The sequence below is a fragment of the Misgurnus anguillicaudatus genome, chromosome 16, assembly GCF_027580225.2.
Source record: "Misgurnus anguillicaudatus chromosome 16, ASM2758022v2, whole genome shotgun sequence".
NCBI lineage: Eukaryota > Metazoa > Chordata > Actinopteri > Cypriniformes > Cobitidae > Misgurnus > Misgurnus anguillicaudatus.
In genome coordinates this window covers 17,338,397-17,360,457 of record NC_073352.2, presented here as the reverse complement: position 1 = coordinate 17,360,457, position 22,061 = coordinate 17,338,397, and the positions used below count along the sequence as shown (strand labels likewise).

Below are 22,061 nucleotides of genomic sequence, written 5' to 3'. Positions count from 1 at the left end.
GTCAAAGGCTCAGTTTTTGTATATAGGATGAAATAACTAGTGTGTGTTTTAATCAACGTTTAGAGAATCAGGCAGTCGACTCGGAGAAGAGTGTGGAGTCTGTGGATGAGACACTTTCAGGTATGAATGGAGAAACAGATGAGGAGAGTAAGGAGAACAGCAATGGACCCAGCACAGAGAATCCATCAATGGACAGGTACAGAAATCAACTGTTTTTAGTCAAGATTTAAAGGAAATTAATTATTTCAATGATGGTGATAAATTATTGTGTGATATAAGTTAATATGAGGAGCTCAGATGCAAAAACCTCTGTCAGATGAGATAATGATATTAACTAGGGATGTTCATTTCAGTGAATTTTCAAAACCGACACCCACAGCTTGTTAACTGAATATTAATCGTTAACTGATAAGATTTTAATATTAAATTGTCATTAGCTGGGTTTCCAAAAATGGGGGGTTTTCATCAAGTTGTTTGAGCGAATGACGGTGGTATTGGTGACCTAGTAACCAACAGTAAACAAAACAAGGCATGCTTGACAAATGGAGACAGGACTGCATGTAGTGACGGTGGAGCAATTATTAGTTTATTAGCAGTGTAGCTTGTAAGTGCCAAACTAAATGCTGTGCACAGAAGAAGAAATGCAGCATTCTTGATGAAGGCACTAACAGCAAGGACATTGCAACAATGTCAAGCCCAATATATGGTGAAGACAACGGTAACAGCTAGAGGGGCAGTCACGTGGGTTTAATGTTCCCTACATCAGAATTAATTCGCCAAATGCGTTTTTTCTCCCATTATTCGCATTTACTCTTTTCCACATAATTTTTTGCGAATTAAGGGATTCTTAATCGAAATTTGGCATTTCCATCACCCGTTTTTAATGCAATACTTCAAAATGCACCTAAAATCATAGTGATGGAAACATGTAAAACTATAATTGATGGTTGTCTGTGACCCGGTAAAAACAATACATTCATTTTTTTTTATTTGAACATGTTAAAGCAACACTATGTTGTTTCCATGTAAAAATGACTTACAGCTCCCCCATGTGGTTGAAAAGCGCAACAGTGCCTGGTATCAGACACTCTTCTGCAGGCAGGGGGAGGGGCGGGGCTGTGTGCTCTACCCTCCACCGCCACTAGGAGGCTGCTCAGGTTGCAGCAACAGTACAATTTGTCCAGTTAAAAGTTGTTCTATCACTGAAATAATTTTAGAGACATTATTTAAAGGTAAAAAAACTACATAGTGTTGCTTTAACAGCAGCAACAGATCAACAACAGAACCAGGATTCATACATGATAAAATTTTTACATAACATTACATTATCAAAGAGCACTCGATCAGTCTAGAGCCGTGGTCTCAAACTCCCGGCCTGTTGGCCATTTTCGGCCCGTCCTCCCCCTCTCTGCGGCCCACGTCACCTCTTAACAATATAACATAATCTGGCTCGCAGAAAGATTTTTATTCACTTAGTTTCATATTTGGTTGATTTTTGATGTAAACATTTAAGGGTTCGTTTACATGTCGCGTCTAACAATTCGTTTTTTATTAATTAAAACTGTGAAATAACAAAGATGAAACATAATGAATTCAATACTATCCAAAATAAATTAAAACAGAAACACTTACTGGTGGTAAAAATGTAATAATAGTTTAATAGTTCATAAATGTATTTAGAAATTGAATTTGTTTTAATAGGCCTTAGTTATTTAAGATAAGGTTAAGAAAAGATTTATTTTTATAAAATAATTAAAAACCACTGCGTATATATTTTTAAGTATTATACATTAAATAATAGAATTTAAACAGTACATTTACAGAAATGTACTTTTTTTTAAACGTTAAAATAGCTCTGTGGCCCTCCAATGAAATGTCGATCTCAGAAATGGCCCCAAGCCAGTTTGAGTTTGAGACCCCTGTCTCATTTTCATCTACCAATGCCATTTCTAAAAAAGGTTTTCTCTGTTTTTTCAAAAAGAGAGATGTTTTATGGGCAGGGTCTAGGACAGAGGCGATCAGCGAAGGTCTCCGTGCAGCTTCCAATCCATACTCAAGCACGGACACATATGCATTAGAAATGATTTCTTGTACAAATTATTATTTTACCAGACCGTCAGGGCAGCAATAATTTGCGTCATTTACAGGCCATTCACAAATTAAGGATAGAAAAGTGGTGAAATGTCTGTAGGCACGTGTCGATACCCATCGTGCGTTAACACATTTTTTTTTTTAACTGATAAATTCTTACCTACGGTTAACCTTTTCAATATTAACATCCCTAATGCTAACCAAATTGTTTCTCCGTGTATTATTCATCAAATACCTTCACCTCAAATCCACTCTATCTGGCCTCAGGCTATTCAAAAATACAGCTTTTTGGCAGATTCCATTAAGAGTCTGGTTAAAAATGCAAATTTAGAAGAAAATATGTCAGACGTACTTTGAGGGTTTTGCATCTGAGCTCTTCATATGAGTTTATGTTGACACTGCCATAATGATATGGCTATGGTGGTACATGTGACACAAGCGGTTGATTTAGAGAAAGTTTATATATAGTTTTGTTGACACTAGTCCTGCACTGCTGCACACAATACACACCTGCGTTTAACATTTCTGCATAATCTCCTGCAGCCCTCCTCCTAAATCCTGCCTGATAGAAGGCTCTGAGTTTGTCAACGAGGACTCTAATGTGAGCCTGGTGGATGGACTAAATGGTAAAGGTGGACCCTGGAGCTTTGAGGAGCTGATCGACCTGGGCGTTCATGCAAAAAGCAAACCTCTGATGGACGACGGGGGCCCCGAAGGACCCAGAGTGGCCTTTGAAGATAAAACAAGCTCCTTACATCCAGCCCCGCCTATTGAAGCCCTGTCCGGTGAGGGCTTTCAAATGTTTGGCTGATGTATTACTTGTATTGTTTTTTATAGGGATTGTAGAACTGACGACTTGTTTCTCTTTTGCTCTCCGAGATGTGAATGGACTGGTCCGTTTAGGGCCCGCTGGGTATAACACTCCATGAGTCCATCGTCTGAGCACTGGGACTCATCTGAACAGCCAGGAAAGTACACAGTGCCTCTGCACATCAGATAATGGATGGATTTAGCAGGAGAAGTTGGAAGAAAATACAAATGAAGTGCTTCAGGGAAAATAATGGGTTCCTTTGTTGTGTTTGCGTTCGCTTAACTCTACACATATAATATTTGTGTATCATCAGCATATGTTTTTCCTTACATGCGTTTCACGTTGTCTTTTAAATGTGGGGACGACTTTAATTTATTCACATTTAAAATGGCTGCTGTCTCCTGTTGGGTTTTTTTGGAAAATACCATGTGCACGTTTTTTACACGGCATAGGCAAATTACACATTTTATAGAATGATGCTGTGGGTTATTATGCGTAAAGCGATTTGCTCATTGAGAAAGCTCACATTTTTGGGCCGACACAGAGGTTTGAAACTCGTACTCCTTAAAACCCCATGAGCAAAGCTCAGGAATGTGACCCAAGTTGGAATCTGTCATAAACACAGACGGGCTGCTGGTGTGGAGTTATGATGATGTACTTTTAATTTCACCTCAGGATATTTTCCTCTTAGCTTCTCTTTCTCGCGGCTCCAAAATAATAGCTTTGAAATAACTCCACCACTGACTTCAATGTGTGAAACCACAGCCAGTATAGTGTTTAACACTATATCCTCTCTAGATGTGTAGACCGCTCGAAGCATTCCTACTGCGTATCACTTGTAAATAGCAAATCTTCGTCTAGATATTTCATTGAAACCGCTTACCAGACTGATTATACTTAAAATTGAGCGTGAGACGGCCGTACTGCCTTGGGCTCTGAGGCACAGCTCAATTGCAGATAGGCATGATAATAACACTTGGTTTTTATGTTGTATGTTACTGTTCTGTAGTAAGTTACTGTATCGTTGACTGTCATGTTCTGTACATAAGTATGACTAGTAACAAATATCTAATTTAAGTAAAATAACATCCGATGTCTGCATGTATCTATGCTCTATTATATTACTGTAACCTCTTGCACACTTGATAAGGTTTCTGCATGGTTCTGGTGTCTGTTCCCCAGGGGTTTGAACAAATGTGTTTGTTGTTTCAACATCTAAACTTGAATGATTTAATATGTTCTCAAATGCCCAAAGTCCCCTCAGGGTTATACTGTGCTATTAGGTCCTTATGTATACAGTAACTCTATTCTCGGTATACACTTTTATATCTTAGTGCCCTCTTAGTTTTATATAATAAAAATAGTCCTAAATATGCATAAATACATACATATATTTAAAATTACATTTCCGCATATACAAGTGTTATGTAAATAATCAGTATTAGGCTGATATTGGCCATATTTGGGGGAAATACTGTATGTTTTGATAGGATTTCTGTTAGCGTACTTTACGGTGTGGTGGGATACGTCTACCACAGAATGAAATGCTGTTACTATACTCAAAGATCAGATTAATTACTGGTTCAGCACAACAGGTTATATAGCATCAGCCTGTTAGACATGTTGCAAGAAGGACAAAAGAAAGTAGGGTGAGGGTGCAAGTACGAAGCTGCTGTGAGGTTAACTAATAGATGGAAATTTTGGTAAACGTTTGCAGCCAGAAGATTCAAGGCAGGTAGTAATTGATGGATATGTGCAGGTGACCTCCGCACTAGTAGACTAGGTGTGAGGTTTTGGCGATTTGAAGTTGAGTGGATCTTGGTGGAAAAGGCTATGTGTACTATATTTGATGTATCTTTCGAGTGGGGAAAAATCTTTGAATAATCCAGTTCAAGTGTAACTGGGTTTAGAAAAAAACACCGGTTCAGTTTGTGTTTACTAATTTGTCATTATCATTCCAACTATATATATATATAAGAATTTATGTTACATTATTTTATATGCAAAAATGTGATTTTTACCTTATGTCGTATGATAAGGATTCTTTGACTCAGGAGCTTTAGTGGAAATTTTTGTTTGTGGAGGTTATAGAAGTGATCAGTGCTTGACGCCAGACGTAATACGTGTACGTTAAGTGCGATTTGGAAATAACTGTGATCTGTTTTGGCCTTTCGTATGTACTTATAATACTCTTAAAACACAAAACTTATTTCAAAACGTTGCTTCGAGTTGTGTGGCTGCTGCTGAAATGATAAAGCATGTGTGTATGTTAGTTGTGTTTGCTTCTTTTTTTAATGCACTAGCACAGCCAGTTTACACGTTAAATCCAAATGCAGATGTCATTTCCACTAACAGAGCCCTTTGTACTGTATACATCAGAACTAAAGCTGTTCTTTAATCTCCAATACAGGGATAAAATAGGACGGTGCCTTAGATGCAGAATAGGCTGTATTTTATTTTCATATATTAATACCTAACGAGTCACGTGAGCTTACCTCGGCCATGACAATCACTCTATTCGACCAGGGTCATGGATAGGATCTGCTTTTGTTAGAGCAGGGTCTTGTCTTGAATTTGCCTTGACCACAAATTATATTTGTAAATAGATCTAAGTGTACTGGGAAAATATAAATTGTTAAAATAAAGTTTCGAAAGATAAAAAGGATATGTTGTTGTTTGCAGTCATTTATTACTTTACTTAATAAGTGTACATGTTGCGGATTTATTGGCAGGATATTTTATTTTCAATCTATCACACTGCTTAAATGTAAGATTTAATATTGAGGATTTAAAACTAACATGTTAATGTCAACAATTCAAAGAACCTAACAAGTAGTGATAGACCGATATGTTGCAGTGCCCCGATGTATCGGCAGATATTTTAATTTTTAATTGCTGCAATTGACCGATAAATCATTGTTACAAAATTGTGTTATAGCAGCCAATTGGCCACATTGCTTCCTTAAAAAAAATCAGTCCTTAAAAAAAGAAAAACATCGGTTGATCACTACAAGCAAGGCACAAATTAAAAGATATACTTAACAAAGCATCATGAAGCTATACTAAAATATTTTTAAAAGCAATGCTCATTGTATTTCCATTACATCAGTTTACAATTTCACCAAAGCTTTGCAAAAACTGCTAATATGTTTATGATAGTTGTACTCATCAGTTTTTTACAAAATAGTTTCCTACAGTGATTAATTCACAACAATATCACTGATCTTCTGTTTAGTTAAACACTCAAAGCTATACTAAATTTTGATGCCTTTTTCGATCTTAATTTCGTTTGTTGCATTATTAATCTTTCATTTAGGCCATCACAGTTTTTTGGCGCAGTCAGTGCAGTAGATGTGCTCTTCTTTGATGACAAAGCGCTTGTTTGCCAGGGACAGAGAGCATTTTTTGCAGTTAAAGCAGTATTCATGCCAGGACTTGTCTTCGTAGTTCACCACGTTGGTCCCTTTCCCAAACCCTGGAACACAGTGGACATCAGATATACACTTAATTTGTTTCCCTTTTGTGCTATGTATATAAAGATTCCTCAAAGGTGTCATTAAAGAGGTGTGATACCAATTACATTACAACTAACAAAAATCATTTACTATAAATTAATTTAAAAAAAAAGCCAGACTCTTATGTTATTCACATGCATTAAAGGAACAGTATGTAAGAAATGTATATCAATTAATCATAAAATGGCCCTGATATGTCACTAGACATTAAGAAATCATTTTCATTTCAAATACTTATGTCCGGCCAGGATATTGTCATTTAAAAAGTGGAGTTGCAGCTCTCAACTGATGTTTATGTTGTCATTTTGTGTATTGGCCACCAGTTGTGTGATTGCAGTACCAGTTTTAGCCACAAGTTTTGTGATTGCAATACCAGTTTTGGCCACAATCCTACATACTGTTCCTTTAACATGTAATCAAATATGATAATAAAGCATATTTGGGGTGGTGTCTGATGGGAGGGATTGGAGCCTGGAATATTAGCCCAAACCCTCCTTAACTGGAAAAGATACAAGAGATCCACATACAGATTGTTGCAAATATGTTTATATGACACCATTTAATTTTGCAGAACATCCTCTACGCAAAGCATTTTCCTTTAGTTGTGTGTGAATGCCCATTTAATAATGCATATTTATTTTTACCTGTAATGGGATTCTGACATCCAGAGCACTTTTTGGCCACATCAGCCTTATAGCAGTTCACACAGTAGAAATCATCTTCATGGGCAGTGAAACGAGCTCCAGCCAGAGGCTTCTTGCATGTGTGGCACACAAAGCATTCAGAGTGCCAGGGCTTATCCTGATAGCTAATCCCGCCTGAGGTAATGGGCTAATTATTTGGAAAGTGAAGACAATTAATAAGCAAATTTTGCACCTATGATATAACCAACATTTAGTATTCTTTACAACTGACCTCTTTACAGCGGGCACAGTTCTTGGCAAACTTCTTCTCGTGGCAGGGACCGCAGTACATATCATCACCTTTAGTCAAAAAGGTCTTGCTGCGGATGGGCTGCTTGCATTCAAAGCAGATGAAACACTCTTCGTGCCAGACTTTATTCTTGTATTCCACATTCTTAGAACCTACAAAGAAGCACACAAGCTATAATTAACAAAAGTCAAATTTAGCCAGATATTCTCTGCTGAAAAACAACATAAACCATACTAGATATTCTAATGGATTTAAAGGAATAGTTCACCAAAAAATAAAAATGATGGATGGGCTTTAAAAAAAAATCACTACTCTAGATGTGTTCAGCTGACGGAAGTTACATTTGTACATCTAGGATGGCATTAAGGTGAGTACATTTTTGTGTCTGTGAACTTTTCCTTTAATGAAAATCGTATTTGTAAGGGTATTAACAAAATCTACAATGGTCTCCTTGGAACAAACAGAATCCTACTGGAGCAAGGCCCAAAAACACACTATATAAGTATGGTTTCTGTTGTAAATAACTGATGGTTCATTGTAGTATTTCAAATACTGTTTTTTCAGAGTTTGTTTATTTTGAATGAAAGGATGAATAGTTTATCCAGTAAACGAAAATTCTCAATTTACAATTATAACTTTAAATCTATTTGGTTTTCAGGCATCTCTCGTGACCAAGCTGTAATGTGTGTTTCGTCAGACACAAGGAAACCAATAGGCTTAAAAATAGGAAAAAATAAATAATTATTGAAGTATAATATCATCATAAGCTTTGATAAACTTGTTATTCTTAATATTATCAATGTGTTTAAGAGATTTAACAATAAGCAAAATCTCTACAAGGATAAACCAATAGGCTTGACAGGCGGATGACGCAAAAGTACTGCGAGAGCGAGTCGAAATTAGACGTCTCTCATTACTCGAATCGCTCTCGCTGTACTTTGACGTCATCGGGCGCCAATGAAGAGAATTTAGAATCGCTGTTATCTATGTGGCGCTGATCTGTATGTTACCATGGATACGCGACCTGTTTGTCTTTTTGAAGGTATGAGTCATTTGTGTTCAGCTGAAAGAAATGTAAATTATAACGAGAATTTTCATATTTGAGTGAACTTTACTTGAAATTGACTGTCGTGTACTACACTCTTAACTTACTTGGCAAAACCAATTTGTAGCAGGCCTGGCATCGCGCGGAGTCCTCGCGAGCTCCGCATCTATCACACATGACCTTTCCATCATCTCTGGCAGCAAACTGCTCGTTGGCCAGCGACTTGGAGCATTTGGCGCAACGGAAGCAGCCCTCGTGCCAGTGGCGGTTCTTGTGAGTCAGCTCCTGGACAGGGGAGACAGACAAAACTGTGAGTTTGGCGAAACGTAATTACCTTTTAAAGTATTTTATTTTGATCCCCACCTTTGAATCGACGCCTATAGGTCTGCGACATTCAGCGCAGGTGTTGGCGCAGAGTTTGTCAAAGCAGCGCACGCACACGTGCTTATCATCTTTGTTGATGTATTTTTTACCCTGCAGGTTATCTTTGCAGTAAAAGCAGTCAAAGCGATCTGTCATAGTGGAGCTCATATAGCTGCGGGGACCTGCAGGGACAATAGCAAAAATACAAATAAAGCAAAGAAAATTTACCCCAGTTATTCTTTTATAATGTAAAATACATTATAAACAATTAAAATACATTGAAAGCTAAATTAGAGGGTAGGCTATAATAATAAGTAAACGTAACCACTAAAGAAAAAATAGAAAATGTTTCTTGTGCAGGGCTCCAGACTGCCACCAATTATGCCACCAAAATTTGAGAGTGTGCCACTGAATTTTACATCCAGACTCGCACATGTGCGAGCAGTAAATTTGACCTTTTTTTCTGATGTGACAGTGAATTTGAAACAGCACATTGTACTTTCTCCATCTATCATCAAAGTATGTATTAGGAACACAGTGGAAATTTGTAGAAATGTGATTATTTGGTTAGCATGTTGATTTACGGTGTGTGCTCCTAAATTTTTTGGTTGCGGCCCTAAAATTTTCAGTTGGGGCCCACTGTGCTCCTAGTAAAAAAAAGTTAGTCTGGAGCCTTGTTGTGCTTTAACATTGTCCTGTCTGCTCATCATTCATTCTTATGCTTCTCTTTTATATATGTTTTATCCTATTATCTCTACTGTTTTTGGGGGGGAAATTGTTTTTTTGTAAAACTTATTGCTATAGATTTTTACATTATCTTCACTGTTTGTTGTAAACTACATTCTGCAAAGCTAAAATCCAACAAAATAACATTAAATTGTAAAAAATTTGGCTCCTCCCTCTTTCAAATAGCCAATCGAGTTTAGTGTACCTCCTATTCTGAAATCTGACAAGAGCTTAAGTGCAGAATGATGTCATAAAGAATTGGCAAAAGTGAAAGACGAATGCTTATATTTTTATTTTTGTTAAAGTTTATAGATTTTTTTAAAGCAAACATTTTTATGCTAAAAGCCTAAAAACTTCAATTTTGACTTTACGGGGACTGTAAAGAATCACTGGATAATCATTCATGTTTAAGATGCTATTTGTCAAATCACCACTAGAGGTCATAATTGAATATCACAGAGGAGAATAACAATCTCTAGATTCGAGGGTTTGATTTCTACCAGTCTTAATGGACTGATCCTCTGACATTTCCTGTTTCGTTTATAGATGATGTTTTGAGTGCATCTAAATAACATTAAAGCAATGACTGATATGCCTGTTTTATATGGTTTGGTTAGCTGGTTTTTGCTTTGGGGCCATTTGTAGGCTGGATGGCCATCTAAATCAGATACAAATCAGTTTGGCCAGGCAAGGTGAACAACAAACTAGTTTATTACGGTATGTTTGATACAGTTGCATCTTAAAATATCATTGGGATGTAGATTTTCCTCCTAAGCCGCTGTTCAGCATCTATTGCCAACACAGTCTATCATAGCAACCACATGCCAAACAACTTAGGAAAGTCTGCATGAAAAGACAGAGGTCAAATCGCCCCCACAGATGTGGGCGCTAACGTGTCTGATAGTGCCAAAGCTGCATTTTTTGGCCGTTGACAAGCTGTATTTTTAGAAGTAGAGACTCCTTCTTCTGTCAACATCCTATTGTTAACACTCGGTTGTAAACATCTCAGTTACATTCATTAACATTCCAGTGATTTTATCATAGCAACAATTTTACAATCTTACAAGCAGTACAGATCTAGATTTTCACAATCCTGAAAATTATTTTCCTCACCTAGTTATGTATAATGTGTACCCCCTTACGAAAATTAACCATGGTTTTACTACAGTTAAAACAAAAAAAAACATGGTTAGTGTAGTAAAATCATGGTTTTGCTGATAGTAATCAATACACCAAATAAAATGGCTACACTGTAAAAAGTAAAGCTCTACTTTAAAAAAAATACTTTAATTGGTAACACATAAAAAATTAAGTTTTATACACGTAAATTTTCTCACTTCAAGTTGAAAAAACTTCACATTTTTAAGCCTTACCAATTGAAGTATTTTTGACAGTGTACTAAATTGACGGTAGTCACCTCACATTTCCTACTGAATGATCTGACCTGTCAAAATCTCTTATCTAGATTCATTATATGTTTTGATATAGTTTTATTTATTTCTGTCCACAAATTTTTTAAAGTACACAGTAGCTGTACTGCGGCTTTTTTGAAGTCATCCATCCCTGTGACCTGAGCACTACATCCATCTCTAAGCCTTTTGGGATAGCGTCCATCAGCTGTTCATGGTTTGCTTGCTCTGTCAGAGCGGTTAAAAAAGGAATCAAAGAAGAGAGCAAACATTGCCTGAAAGGTCAAAAGGAGATCAAATTGAACCATGACGATTACAGTAATAAAACATCACCACCAGCTTAAAAAGCAAACTGGGGCACCTATTTGATACGCACAAATCATTTAGTAAAACACAATATGAGGCTCAGTGTTACGTTTGTTATCTGTCCTGTGTAATTCTTAAACATCATAAAAGTGGTCTTAACTAAACCACAATCGAAAGGATAATTCACACTGATTTAGATTTTATCCAAAGCAATTACAAACATGATGAAAGCCATGCAAACAAATTCAGCCAACTCAAAATGTCCGTGTTTGTTGGCTTTTGTTGGATCAGTGTGAATTACCCATAATAAGAGATCTAGATGTGGACCTTTCTTTTCAGTAACACATACTGCAAGCAAACAGCAAACATCCACTAGCTGCCCTACTGAACATAAGCTGGTTTTAGGTGGCAGTTGCTTGTTTAAGCTGGTCCTCCCAGTCTGGCAAAGCTGGTGGGTCAGCTGGTCGTCCAGCCTGACCAGCTAAGTCCAGCTAAAACTGCTTAAAAAGGAACCAAAACACAGCTAGACCAGCTTACATCAGCAATATCAGCCAAAACCAAACTGGGAGACCAGCTAAAACCAGCTCACCATCTTATGCTGGTCTTAGCTGGATTTTTCAGTAGGGTGGACTGACCATCCGAATTACACACATAATGAAATGTTTACCTGTCTGTGATAAATCCGAGTAGTTAGACAGTGATTAAAAATAACAAGAGATCCTTCATAACATCCATACTGTATTAATCCAAACAACCAATATCACCATAAACCAAATCTGGTCAAACTACAAAAAAAGCACCATTGCTCCAATACATTTAAAGATAAAAACACAATGTATAAAGTCAATGATCAAAATAATAATAAGTAAACCACTGAGAACACCAACAAAAGAGAATCTACAGGCCAATCCAGCAGATGTTTTTATGACGTCCTTTACCCCACACAGCGCATATTTACCTGAGTGTTTGTAGAAAGTCATAGCTGGTTTTGGGGACTAAAGTCTTGAACCAAAGAATGAGATGGATGGATAGATACAGCCAGTGAGTTACAGGGAAACTCCACTGATCTCTTTTGGGCATTTGACATATATACAACCTCAGCTGCCCCCTAAAACCAACAGCCTGCCCCCCAGTTGCCCACCACACCCATGACTTGTTCTTCCAAACCCAGTAATCCTAGGCAAAGCAACAGCCTTTTCCTTGTTAGGCCATGCTGCAAAAGATAACTGCCTGGGAGGGATCAGAGAGAGAGAGATTGAATTCCTTGCTTGTGACATCAGAATTGAGAATAAGAAAATTAGCCTTTAATCTGGATCTGATGTGTCAGAGAGTTTTGAAATTAGTCAGAAATATCCATCAATGCACAATAGTCTGATGTTTGGACTCAGAACGCTATTGTCTAAACTTTATGAGTTTACAAAATTTGTTTATCTGTGCTTACAAGACAAGTCAACTTTGTATTGACTCTGGCTTGTCCATTTAAACAATAGTTCAACTTATTTAATGTCATTGAGTTAACATAAATATCAGTAGTCAGTCATCAGATCAGATCTCACAGTGTCTCAGAGGTCTTAAGGGGCTACTAACATAAGAAACATTGTGGAGTGTTACGTAACTTCAGATGTCTTTTAAACTGAATCTGGACCTTTATCAGGAGACATCTGGGAATGTTGCCTAGGGATCTGTGATGGGAGACACTTAGATCTTCATGTGCTATATCTTATTCACTTGGCTCAAGGATGACTGGGTCTGCCCCCCAAAAATGTTGTTTCAGGCCATGCAAGTTTTAAAAACACCTCTGACGATGCAAGCTATTATTCACATTAGTCAAGTTACAGCTCTGTTCTACCTAAAAAGAGCATTGATCCTACATTTAAACTCTTTTTTTTCTTTTTGCTGGGTGTGATGCATGAAGAAAACTATGCTTCTTATGGAGTCAGCCAAGATTCAGCATGACACTGTACAAAACCAGACTAAGACAATTCATTCTCAAAGTTAAGCAATCCTTAAAACAAATGTTATGTAACATGAGATAAATGATTTCCTTGAAAGGACAAAAGCAATCGACACACTTACACAAACATCCTATGAGACTCTACTGCACAAATTATTCAGAAGTAAATATTGTATGCTTTCAGTTACACAGTCTACCTTGTTTTTAATAAACAGACAATGTTAGATTCAACCAACACATTCTTTTTTCTTCCTCTGCACATATATTTCTTCTTTTGTGTGCGATATTGACAGAGAAATATTTTCAACAGTGCTATCAGTCAATAAAAATACTATGGTGCATCAAAGGGCACTATAAACATATATTTATTTATAATCTGTGTTGGCATATACTGTATGTACAGCAAGTTTTTGTGTCTTGATTTAGTGTTGACATTTTAAAATGAGTCATTGTTTGTCTGTCCAAGTCTATGGAAACACTGTCAATTGCCTGTGCTTTTAGTAGGCTTAAAATAGCGCTGCTCCGTCAACCTGGCATCACACTGAAACAACCCCGCTTATCTCTTATCCAAACCCTGTTAAAGAGCATAACACATAAATCTGCATCCATAGGGATGGGGGTATTGCAATAATTTCATATTAATATTTTTTAAACTATTCAGAGCAAGTCTGTAGCACTAATAGCTTTAACACATTGTTGTTGTTTTTTTTCAATAAAGTTTAAACCCAGAATGATTCTACATATATAATATCTACAGATATAACAGCACAAAGCACCGAAGTCCAAATTAGAAAAAAAAACTTTACGATTTTGAATAACTATAAACTAAACGCAATGACTTTTAATATGATCATATTATTCATATTAGTTCAGGTCCTTCAACCCCTAATCTGAAGGGCCAATCATTCAACCATAGATTTTTGAACTCCTTTGAGATTAATTAAAAAAAAATTAAAGGGACACTCCATTTTTTTAAAAATATGCTCATTTTCCAGCTTCCCTAGAGTTAAACATTTGATTTTTACCGTTTTGGAATCCATTGAGCTGATCTTTAGTCTGGTGGTACCACTTTAATGCTGAGTTCAGCCCAGCCGTGGTAGAAGCGTCAAGCGCAAGTGATTTCAATGTTAAGTCAATGTAAAGAAGCATTGACGTGCATCTGGAGGTCTCACGACGCAAATGAGGCATTAAGCGTGGAATGCTAGACGCGATTGACCATATCCGCTCAATGGCGCGAATTGAGCAGTGCCGCGGGAAAGTGAGTTGAAAAATTTGCTGAAAAAACACATTAACCAATCAGGAGCTTGCTCTAGTAGTTACGTGATTACAGAAGCCCCTCCCATGAGGCACATTTTCGCATGAATGTCTCGATAACTAGAATTTCACGCGTGAATGAAGCAAGTAAACTCAAAATGTTCAAGCGGCAAACTAGACGCGGTAGACACGAAACGCGGCTGGTGTGAACTCACAGTTAGCATAGCTTAGCATAATCCATTGAATGTGATTAGTCCATTAGCATTGAGCTTAAAGTGACCAAAGAGTTTTTCTATTTAAAACTTGACTCTTCTGTAGTTACATAGCGTACTAAGACCGACGAAAAATTAGAATTTGCGACATTCTAGGCCGATATGGCTAGAAACTATACTCTTATTCTGGCGTAATAATCAAGGACTTTGCTGCCGTACCAAAGTGCCCGAAAATAGTTCCATGCTATTGAAAGTTATCAAGCGGACTATTTTTGGACGCTGCGTAACAACATCATGAGCGCGATGCTAATGGTCTAATCAGATTCAATGGATTATGCTAAGCTATGCTAAAAGTGGTACCGCCAGACCCGGAGATCAGCTGAATGGATTCCAAAATGGTAAAAATCAAATGTTTAACTCTAGGGGAGCTGGAAAATGAGCATGTTTTCAAAAAGTAGAGTGTTCCTTTAACATTAAAATGTCTTAAATCTTCTTTACTTAATAATGGATGATGTTCGTACACCCAGTTTTCTCTACCATACTGATCCAAGACTGTTTGCCCGGTGTACACATGATGTATTCATTCAATGAAGAATTCTCTGAATGAGGTTTAAAAGGAAAATGCAGGCATGGCTGGAAAGCAGCACTTTAAAGCAACACTATGTAGTTTTTTTACCTTTAAATAATGTCTCTAAAATTATTTCAGTGATAGAACAACTTTTAACTGGACACATTGTACTGTTGCTGCAACCTGAGCAGCCTCCTAGCTGCTACAAGCACACTCTGAAAGTGGCGATGGAGGGTAGAGCACACAGCCCCGCCCCTCCCCCTGCCTGCAGAAGAGTGTCTGATACCAGGCACTGTTGCACTTTTCAACCACATGGGGGAGCTGTAATTCATTTTACATGGAAACTACATAGTGTTGCTTTAATGGCTTGTAAAAATGAATAAACCTATTTTCCCAAACAAAGTTTATAATTCACCAGAGATCTTTATTATCAAGCCTATTATTGTTATTGACACTCAAGTAATCTATTAAATCTATTCTATAAAGCTACCAAAAGTAAGAGCTCTACATTTAGATTTTTCATTAATACACTGCAAAAAATTATGTGTTAATTTTTTACACATTGTGTGTGTCATGCCATTTAATGTGTTATTTCATGTTAAAATAAATGAAAGGGACTACACAAGTTGTGTTAAAAACAGTGATGGGAGTAACGCGTTACAATTAATTCTGTTACTGTAATTCCACTACTTTTAGCGGTAATAAACATGTAACGAAGTATTTTTTTAAAATCAAGTAACGTAGTTACAATTAGTGAAATTTAAATGAGTTGGTTACTCGCGTTACTCTATTTTGTGAAAAATGAACACTTGCAGACAAGACATTTCTGATCTTATGTCACAGGACCGTGGTGGACGGCACAATGAATAATAACACAGAAGGTGTGTTAGTTCAGTGACAACACATTTAACTCATTTAAATTTCACTAATTGTAGCTGCGTTGCTTGATTTAAAAAAAATACTTTGTTACATGCTAGTTACCGCTAAAAGTAGTGTAATTACATTAACGTAATTAACTGTAACGCGTTACTCCCATCACTGTTTTAACACAACTTGTGTTGTCCCTTTCATTTATTTCAACATGAAATAACGCCTTAAATGGCATGACACACACAATGTGTAAAAAATTAACACATCATTTTTTGCAGTGTACATAAAAGCCTCTATGTGTTGTACATTTAATATCACATTTGTTTCAGGACAGTGTGTATTGCAATATTCAATCCATCTCTTTTATCAGAATCCTATTAAAAGACTACTGACTCATCTGATGTTTGTGCAGTATACACAGTTAGGGACACAACAACATGTGTGGTCACAACCTGAAGGTCAGCATACCAATCTTTTCCATTTTATTGACTGAGAACATGCACATGGTGGCAAACCATTTACAGTGTTACAATCTAAAAAAAAACAGGTACAAAGGTTGTCACTGGGACGATACCTTTTAAAAAGGTACAGTGACAACTTTTGTAATCCTTGTACCTTTTTTCTGAAAGTTGACTTGATAAAGCCCAACAAAATATGTTCAACTACATACAGTATATATTTAGCCATAGTTCTTCTTAAATGCAGTCAAGATTGAGATTTTATTCTCCAAATCTCACACAAAAAAGTTTTTTCCAAATTTCTTAAATCAATTGAGTGAATGTCATAAAAACATTTATGATTGTTTTAGGGGTGTGAGTAGGCCCTGGCAACTGAACTATATATCTGAATATATCTGAAATCTTATTTTCACTAGTAAAATATGTAATATATGTTTTAATAATAAGTATGCATAGCTTCTTAATGCATACTTGTGAATTACTTGTTTCTTTGTTTTACTATTACTTTGTTTTTAGCAATACCCTACATTTTGTCAAACATGAAAGCATACTGTGAGCAAACTTCACAGGGCAAGAACCATGTTCATGTCAAACACCCGGTATATGTAGTAACCTACATGTTTATTTTTGTTTAAAGACTCAGCTGATGTTGTTACCAGGGTCTAGCCACGCCCCTTAATGGACTATAGAGAGAGAGAGAGATGCAGAGGCTTAACTGCGCCTCTACTGGAAACAATGAGGTCTCCACAACACCGCAATACCTAATTAGGATCCCAAAAACGGTTTCCTTTGACAGCTGCTGGGTTATAGGTGACATGCCACCTAGTGGATTATAAAACGGTGACTTATATTTTCCTTATATGGCAGGATGCTTTCTCTCCTTAAATGATATTTTATTTCTGAGATCTGAGCATCATCAGGTTTAAGGCTATAAGTGTGAATAGAGGATGTACAATAATGTGCAGGCAGTGGATAATGCACACAGGATGTGAGTCAGATGAAACTTGACACAAGCTGGCACAACTGGCACTTGAACGACTTCACAGAGATCAGAAAGCTGTTGTTACTCAAATTTACTACATAAAACTACAATATTATGGGACAATGCTTACTGTCATTTGGTTGGATATAAATAGGATATGACATTGGAATGTTGACTGGCTTTGGATAGCGGCCTTTGTCATTTATTATCGTTTTTGGTTACCTCACAATTAAGATGTTATGCATTTTATAAAATTTTGAGTTGTAATCAGATTTTTCACTTGAGCGTTTATATACCTGGCTGTTAGTTTATTGATGCAACTGTTGTTACTAAAAACACACAAAAGGATAAAATAATGACAAATAATAATAACAATAAATAATAATATCTACACAAAATACTGTACATTAGCATTTATTATAGTAAACTGTAGTAAAATGTAGTGTACTGTAGTATATTGTAATATTTGCTATGAATTGTTAATACATAATGCATTTTGTAGTATTAACTAAAGTAATGATAAAGTTGAGTAAATACTTAACTAATGTAAATTAATATTTACTACATGGTAATGTTACAAACAGTATAGTAGGCTATCTATGAATTGTACGACACTATTATACTTAGATATCACAGTATTTTTTGGGTAACAATAATAAAACCATTTGTACTGTCATAGTTAAGTCTACCCGTTACATAATTTTAGGACAAAATAAATTTTATCTTTAGAAAAATCTTTACACATTGTCATAACACAACTATTACATTAAATACAATGCATAGCGTAATATATATTACAGAATGTTTTTAAAAAAGAAAGGCATGCATACATTTATGTATAGTGTAATCTTACATGTACACTTACCAGTGAATGCGGATGAGAGATGATGAGTTCCTCTCCAGTGCCTCTGTGCTTATAAAGCCCAGCACACACACACGCACACATACACACACAAGGAGGAGTGAAAAACATCAGGATATCATCCAAATACTTTGACTTCATATCAACAATGACATCACACTGGAATTTACTTCGTCTGCTTCATTTATGGTGCATTAAAAGCCCACTGGAACGCAGAAATAGTAGTTAATATTTGAAATATAATGATTTTAATGCAAACCATTTTATAATCACTACAGATAAACTATTTAAAAGTTGTTAAATTGATATTCCATGCAAACTTAAATAGCTCAGATTTAAAACGAGAAATGTATATAATAATGCTTTATGTCAACAGAGACAACATTGACGCTGAAGACCTTACATACATTTACACATTCCATGAGACTTAAAGACACATTTCTTCTTTATGATAGTCGTGTATATATGCAGCCAAGGCAATATCAACAACACTTCTGAAATATCATCACCTTTCAGCCAGTCATCAGTTCTTGAGTCTTTGGAGAGCCTCCAAATGGTTCAATACATCAATGACCTGGTGAACAAATAGTATGAATGGTCTGTCGGCAGCAGACACATGGTATGGTTATTTGTGGTCCATGAACCTGTGAAAATATCTGAGCAAATCCATTTACATTTAGAAAATAAAATTATTCATTTTTAACGATTGCATTGTATTCATTAATTTAACAACCATTTCAATGGGTAAAATGAATGCTTTAAAGCAACTACAGTTCAGCTCACTTGAAATATATGTTAATATGCTAATATATGAGAAAACGTAGTACAGAAAGTGCTTCAGAAACAAATCTGTACTTTTGTTATTTATCAAAGAAGAGTAAATCACTTGAGCACATCTCTTTAACCCAAGGTTACAGTTTATTATTACATCGTGAAACGAAACAGAAGAATCATTTATATTATAGACAAACATTGCTGTGAACCGATGATGTAAATGTTGTTTTAAGGGCAGTAAAAATCCCTCTTCAGTGAAGATGTGCTATCATGGACAGTTCTGACCATGTAAGGGAGACGATACCTGATCCTTACATCACTCCTGACCTCTCTTCATCATAGGGCAAACACTTCCAAGGAAAAAGAGAGCTGTTCTGTGTCTACGCTGTATATCCACTTCAGTGATAAAGACATTAGTATGAGAAACAGCTTTTTTAGCAATCATGTCAAAGCATACTGAGAAATAAAAATGATCTTACAGTGTTTCTATTATCTATTATAATCTACACACAGCTAATTTGTGAAAATATCATTTCAAAATATGTGTTCGCTGCCTCACAAGACACTCACTTAAACCAGGGATAATGTATAGGCAGCCAGCTACCTGTACATTATCGGCTTATTACATGGATATTTACATAATAAGTAAGGTAAGAAACATTTAATATTGATTTGAAATATTTTATTAGCTCATTTTTAACGAATGCAGACCTTCCGCGAGGAAAACCCAATTACTTTCGGTTTTAAGAAAAGACATTCAAATGGCACGAACACGCTATTTGGTTTAATCATTTGTAAATATGAAGTCATTTATGTTATTGAAAACATTTATATTTCATTTTTGTGTAATATTAAACTGTAACTGTCAAAATGATTTGCAGCATCTGGTTTACCATGTGTTATTAGTGTTTATTATTATCTGGGAATAACAAACCTGCAAATTTCGTGAAATGTCAGAATCAAGCAATCCAACAAGCCATGTAATAATATACAGTGAAGAAAAGAAGTATTTGAACACCCTGCCATTTTGCAAGTTCTCCCACTTAGAAATCATGGAGGGGTCTGAAATTGTCATCGTTGGTGCATTTCCACTGTGAGAGACACAATCTAAAAAATAAAAAATCCAGAAATCACAATATATGATTTTTTTAAACTATTCATTTGTATGATACAGCTGCAAATAAGTATTTAAACACCTGTCCATCAGCTAGAATTCTGACCCTCAAAGACCTGTTAGTCCGCCTTTAAAATGTCCACCTCCACTCCATTTATTATCCTAAATTAGATGCACCCGTTTGATGTTGTTAGCTGCATAAAGACACCTGTCCACCCCATACAATCAGTAAGAATCCAACTACTAACATAGCCAAGACCAAAGAGCTGTCCAGACACTAGAGACAAAATTGTACACCTCCACAAGGCTGGAAAGGGCTACGGGGAAATTGCCAAGCAGCTTGGTGAAAAAAGGTCCACTGTTGGAGCAATCATTAGAAATTGGAAGAAGCTAAACATGACTGTCAATCTCCCGCGGACTGGGGCTCCATGCAAGATCTCACCTCATGGGGTCTCGGTAATCCTAAGATAGGTGAGAAATCAGCCCAGAAATACACGGCAGGAGCTGGTCAATGACCTGAAAAGAGCTGGGAAGACCGTTTCCAAGGTTACTGTTGGTAATACACTAAGACGTCATGGTTTAAAATCATGCATGGCCCGGAAGGTTCCCCTGCTTAAACCAGCACATGTCCAGGCCCGTCTTAAGTTTGCCAATAACCATTTGGATGATCCAGAGGAGTCATGGAAGAAAGTCATGTGGTCAGATGAGACCAAAACAGAACTTTTTGGTCATAATTCCACTAAACGTGTTTGGAGGAAGGAGAATGATGAGTACCATCCCAAGAACACCACCCCTACTGTGAAGCATGGGGGTGGTAGCATCATGCTTTGGGGATGTTTTTCTGCACATGGGACAGGGCGACTGCCCTGTATTAAGGAGAGGATGACCGGAGCCATGTATTGCGATTGCGAGATTTTGGGGAACAACCTCCTTCCCTCAGTTAGAGCATTGAAGATGGGTCGAGGCTGGGTCTTCCAACATGACAATGATCCGAAGCACACAGCCAGGATAACCAAGGAGTGGCTCTGTAAGAAGCATATCAAGGTTCTGGCGTGGCCTAGCCAGTCTCCAGACCTGAACCCAATAGAGAATCTTTGGAGGGAGCTCAAACTCCGTGTTTCTCAGCGACAGGCCAGAAACCTGACTGATCTAGAGAAGATCTGTGTGGAGGAGTGGGCCAAAATCCCTCCCGCAGTGTGTGCAAACCTGGTGAAAAATTACAGGAAACGTTTGACCTTTGTAATTGCAAACAAAGGCTACTGTACCAAATACTAACATTGACTTTCTCAGGTGTTCAAATACTTATTTGCAGTTTTTTAAAAAATCATACATTGTGATTTCTGGATATTTTTTAGATTATGTCTCTCAAAGTGGACATGCACCCAAAAAGACAATCCCAGACCCCTCCATGATTTCTAAGTAGGAGAACTTGCAAAATAGCAACGTGTTCAAATACTTATTTTCCTCACTGTACAAAAAAAACAGCTACTGTATAACCACTGCACCCAATGTTTATGTGTATCACTGCACAGCACCCTTAGCAATGTAAACATGTGAAACAATCTGATGCTCTTCAGTTTAGTTTACTTCATAAAAGGTGTGTTGATACACGTTTTAGCTTAAAATGTGTATTGTGTGTTAATTTTTTTATAAAAGCAATAGTGCTGTATCGTGAATAGATCATGGTTAAGTCAGCTTTGCGTCATGTTTAACAATGCCCTCCAGCCATGACTTATTGCGCGATAAACCACAGCCTCTTGTCCCTTATTGCTTACATAAAATAGGTAATAGATGCACAACATCAGGCAAACAGG

The 22,061-nt window shown here is 36.7% G+C and overlaps 2 protein-coding genes across 15 annotated transcripts in view; one reads left to right on the top strand and one right to left on the bottom strand.

The window, feature by feature from the left end:
- The window catches only part of map7d3 (MAP7 domain containing 3), a 41,402-nt gene extending 35,835 nt beyond the window's left edge, over positions 1-5,567 (top strand). For all 13 annotated transcript variants that reach the window (XM_073854215.1, XM_073854213.1, XM_073854209.1 and 10 more), the window contains 3 exons: positions 64-196; positions 2,635-2,876; positions 2,969-5,567. In XM_073854215.1, the coding sequence (XP_073710316.1) occupies positions 64-196; positions 2,635-2,876; positions 2,969-2,976 (383 nt within the window). In that variant the 3' untranslated portion in view covers positions 2,977-5,567. The remainder of the gene's footprint in view (positions 1-63; positions 197-2,634; positions 2,877-2,968) is intronic.
- A 4-nt stretch (positions 5,568-5,571) lies between these two features.
- fhl1a (four and a half LIM domains 1a) lies at positions 5,572-18,377 on the bottom strand. 2 transcript variants are annotated; one of them, XM_055178481.2, is made up of 6 exons: positions 18,363-18,377; positions 8,759-8,940; positions 8,503-8,680; positions 7,333-7,502; positions 7,062-7,248; positions 5,572-6,377 (listed from the first exon to the last, which is right to left on the bottom strand). In XM_055178481.2, the coding sequence occupies exons 2-6, from the start codon at positions 8,924-8,926 to the stop codon at positions 6,223-6,225; spliced, it is 858 nt and encodes a 285-aa protein (XP_055034456.1). In that variant the 5' UTR covers positions 8,927-8,940; positions 18,363-18,377; the 3' UTR covers positions 5,572-6,222. The 2 variants fall into 2 exon arrangements, with proteins under 2 accessions (XP_055034456.1, XP_055034455.1); XM_055178480.2 differs by lacking the exon at positions 18,363-18,377 and adding an exon at positions 12,158-12,351.
- Positions 18,378-22,061: the final 3,684 nt, after the last annotated feature.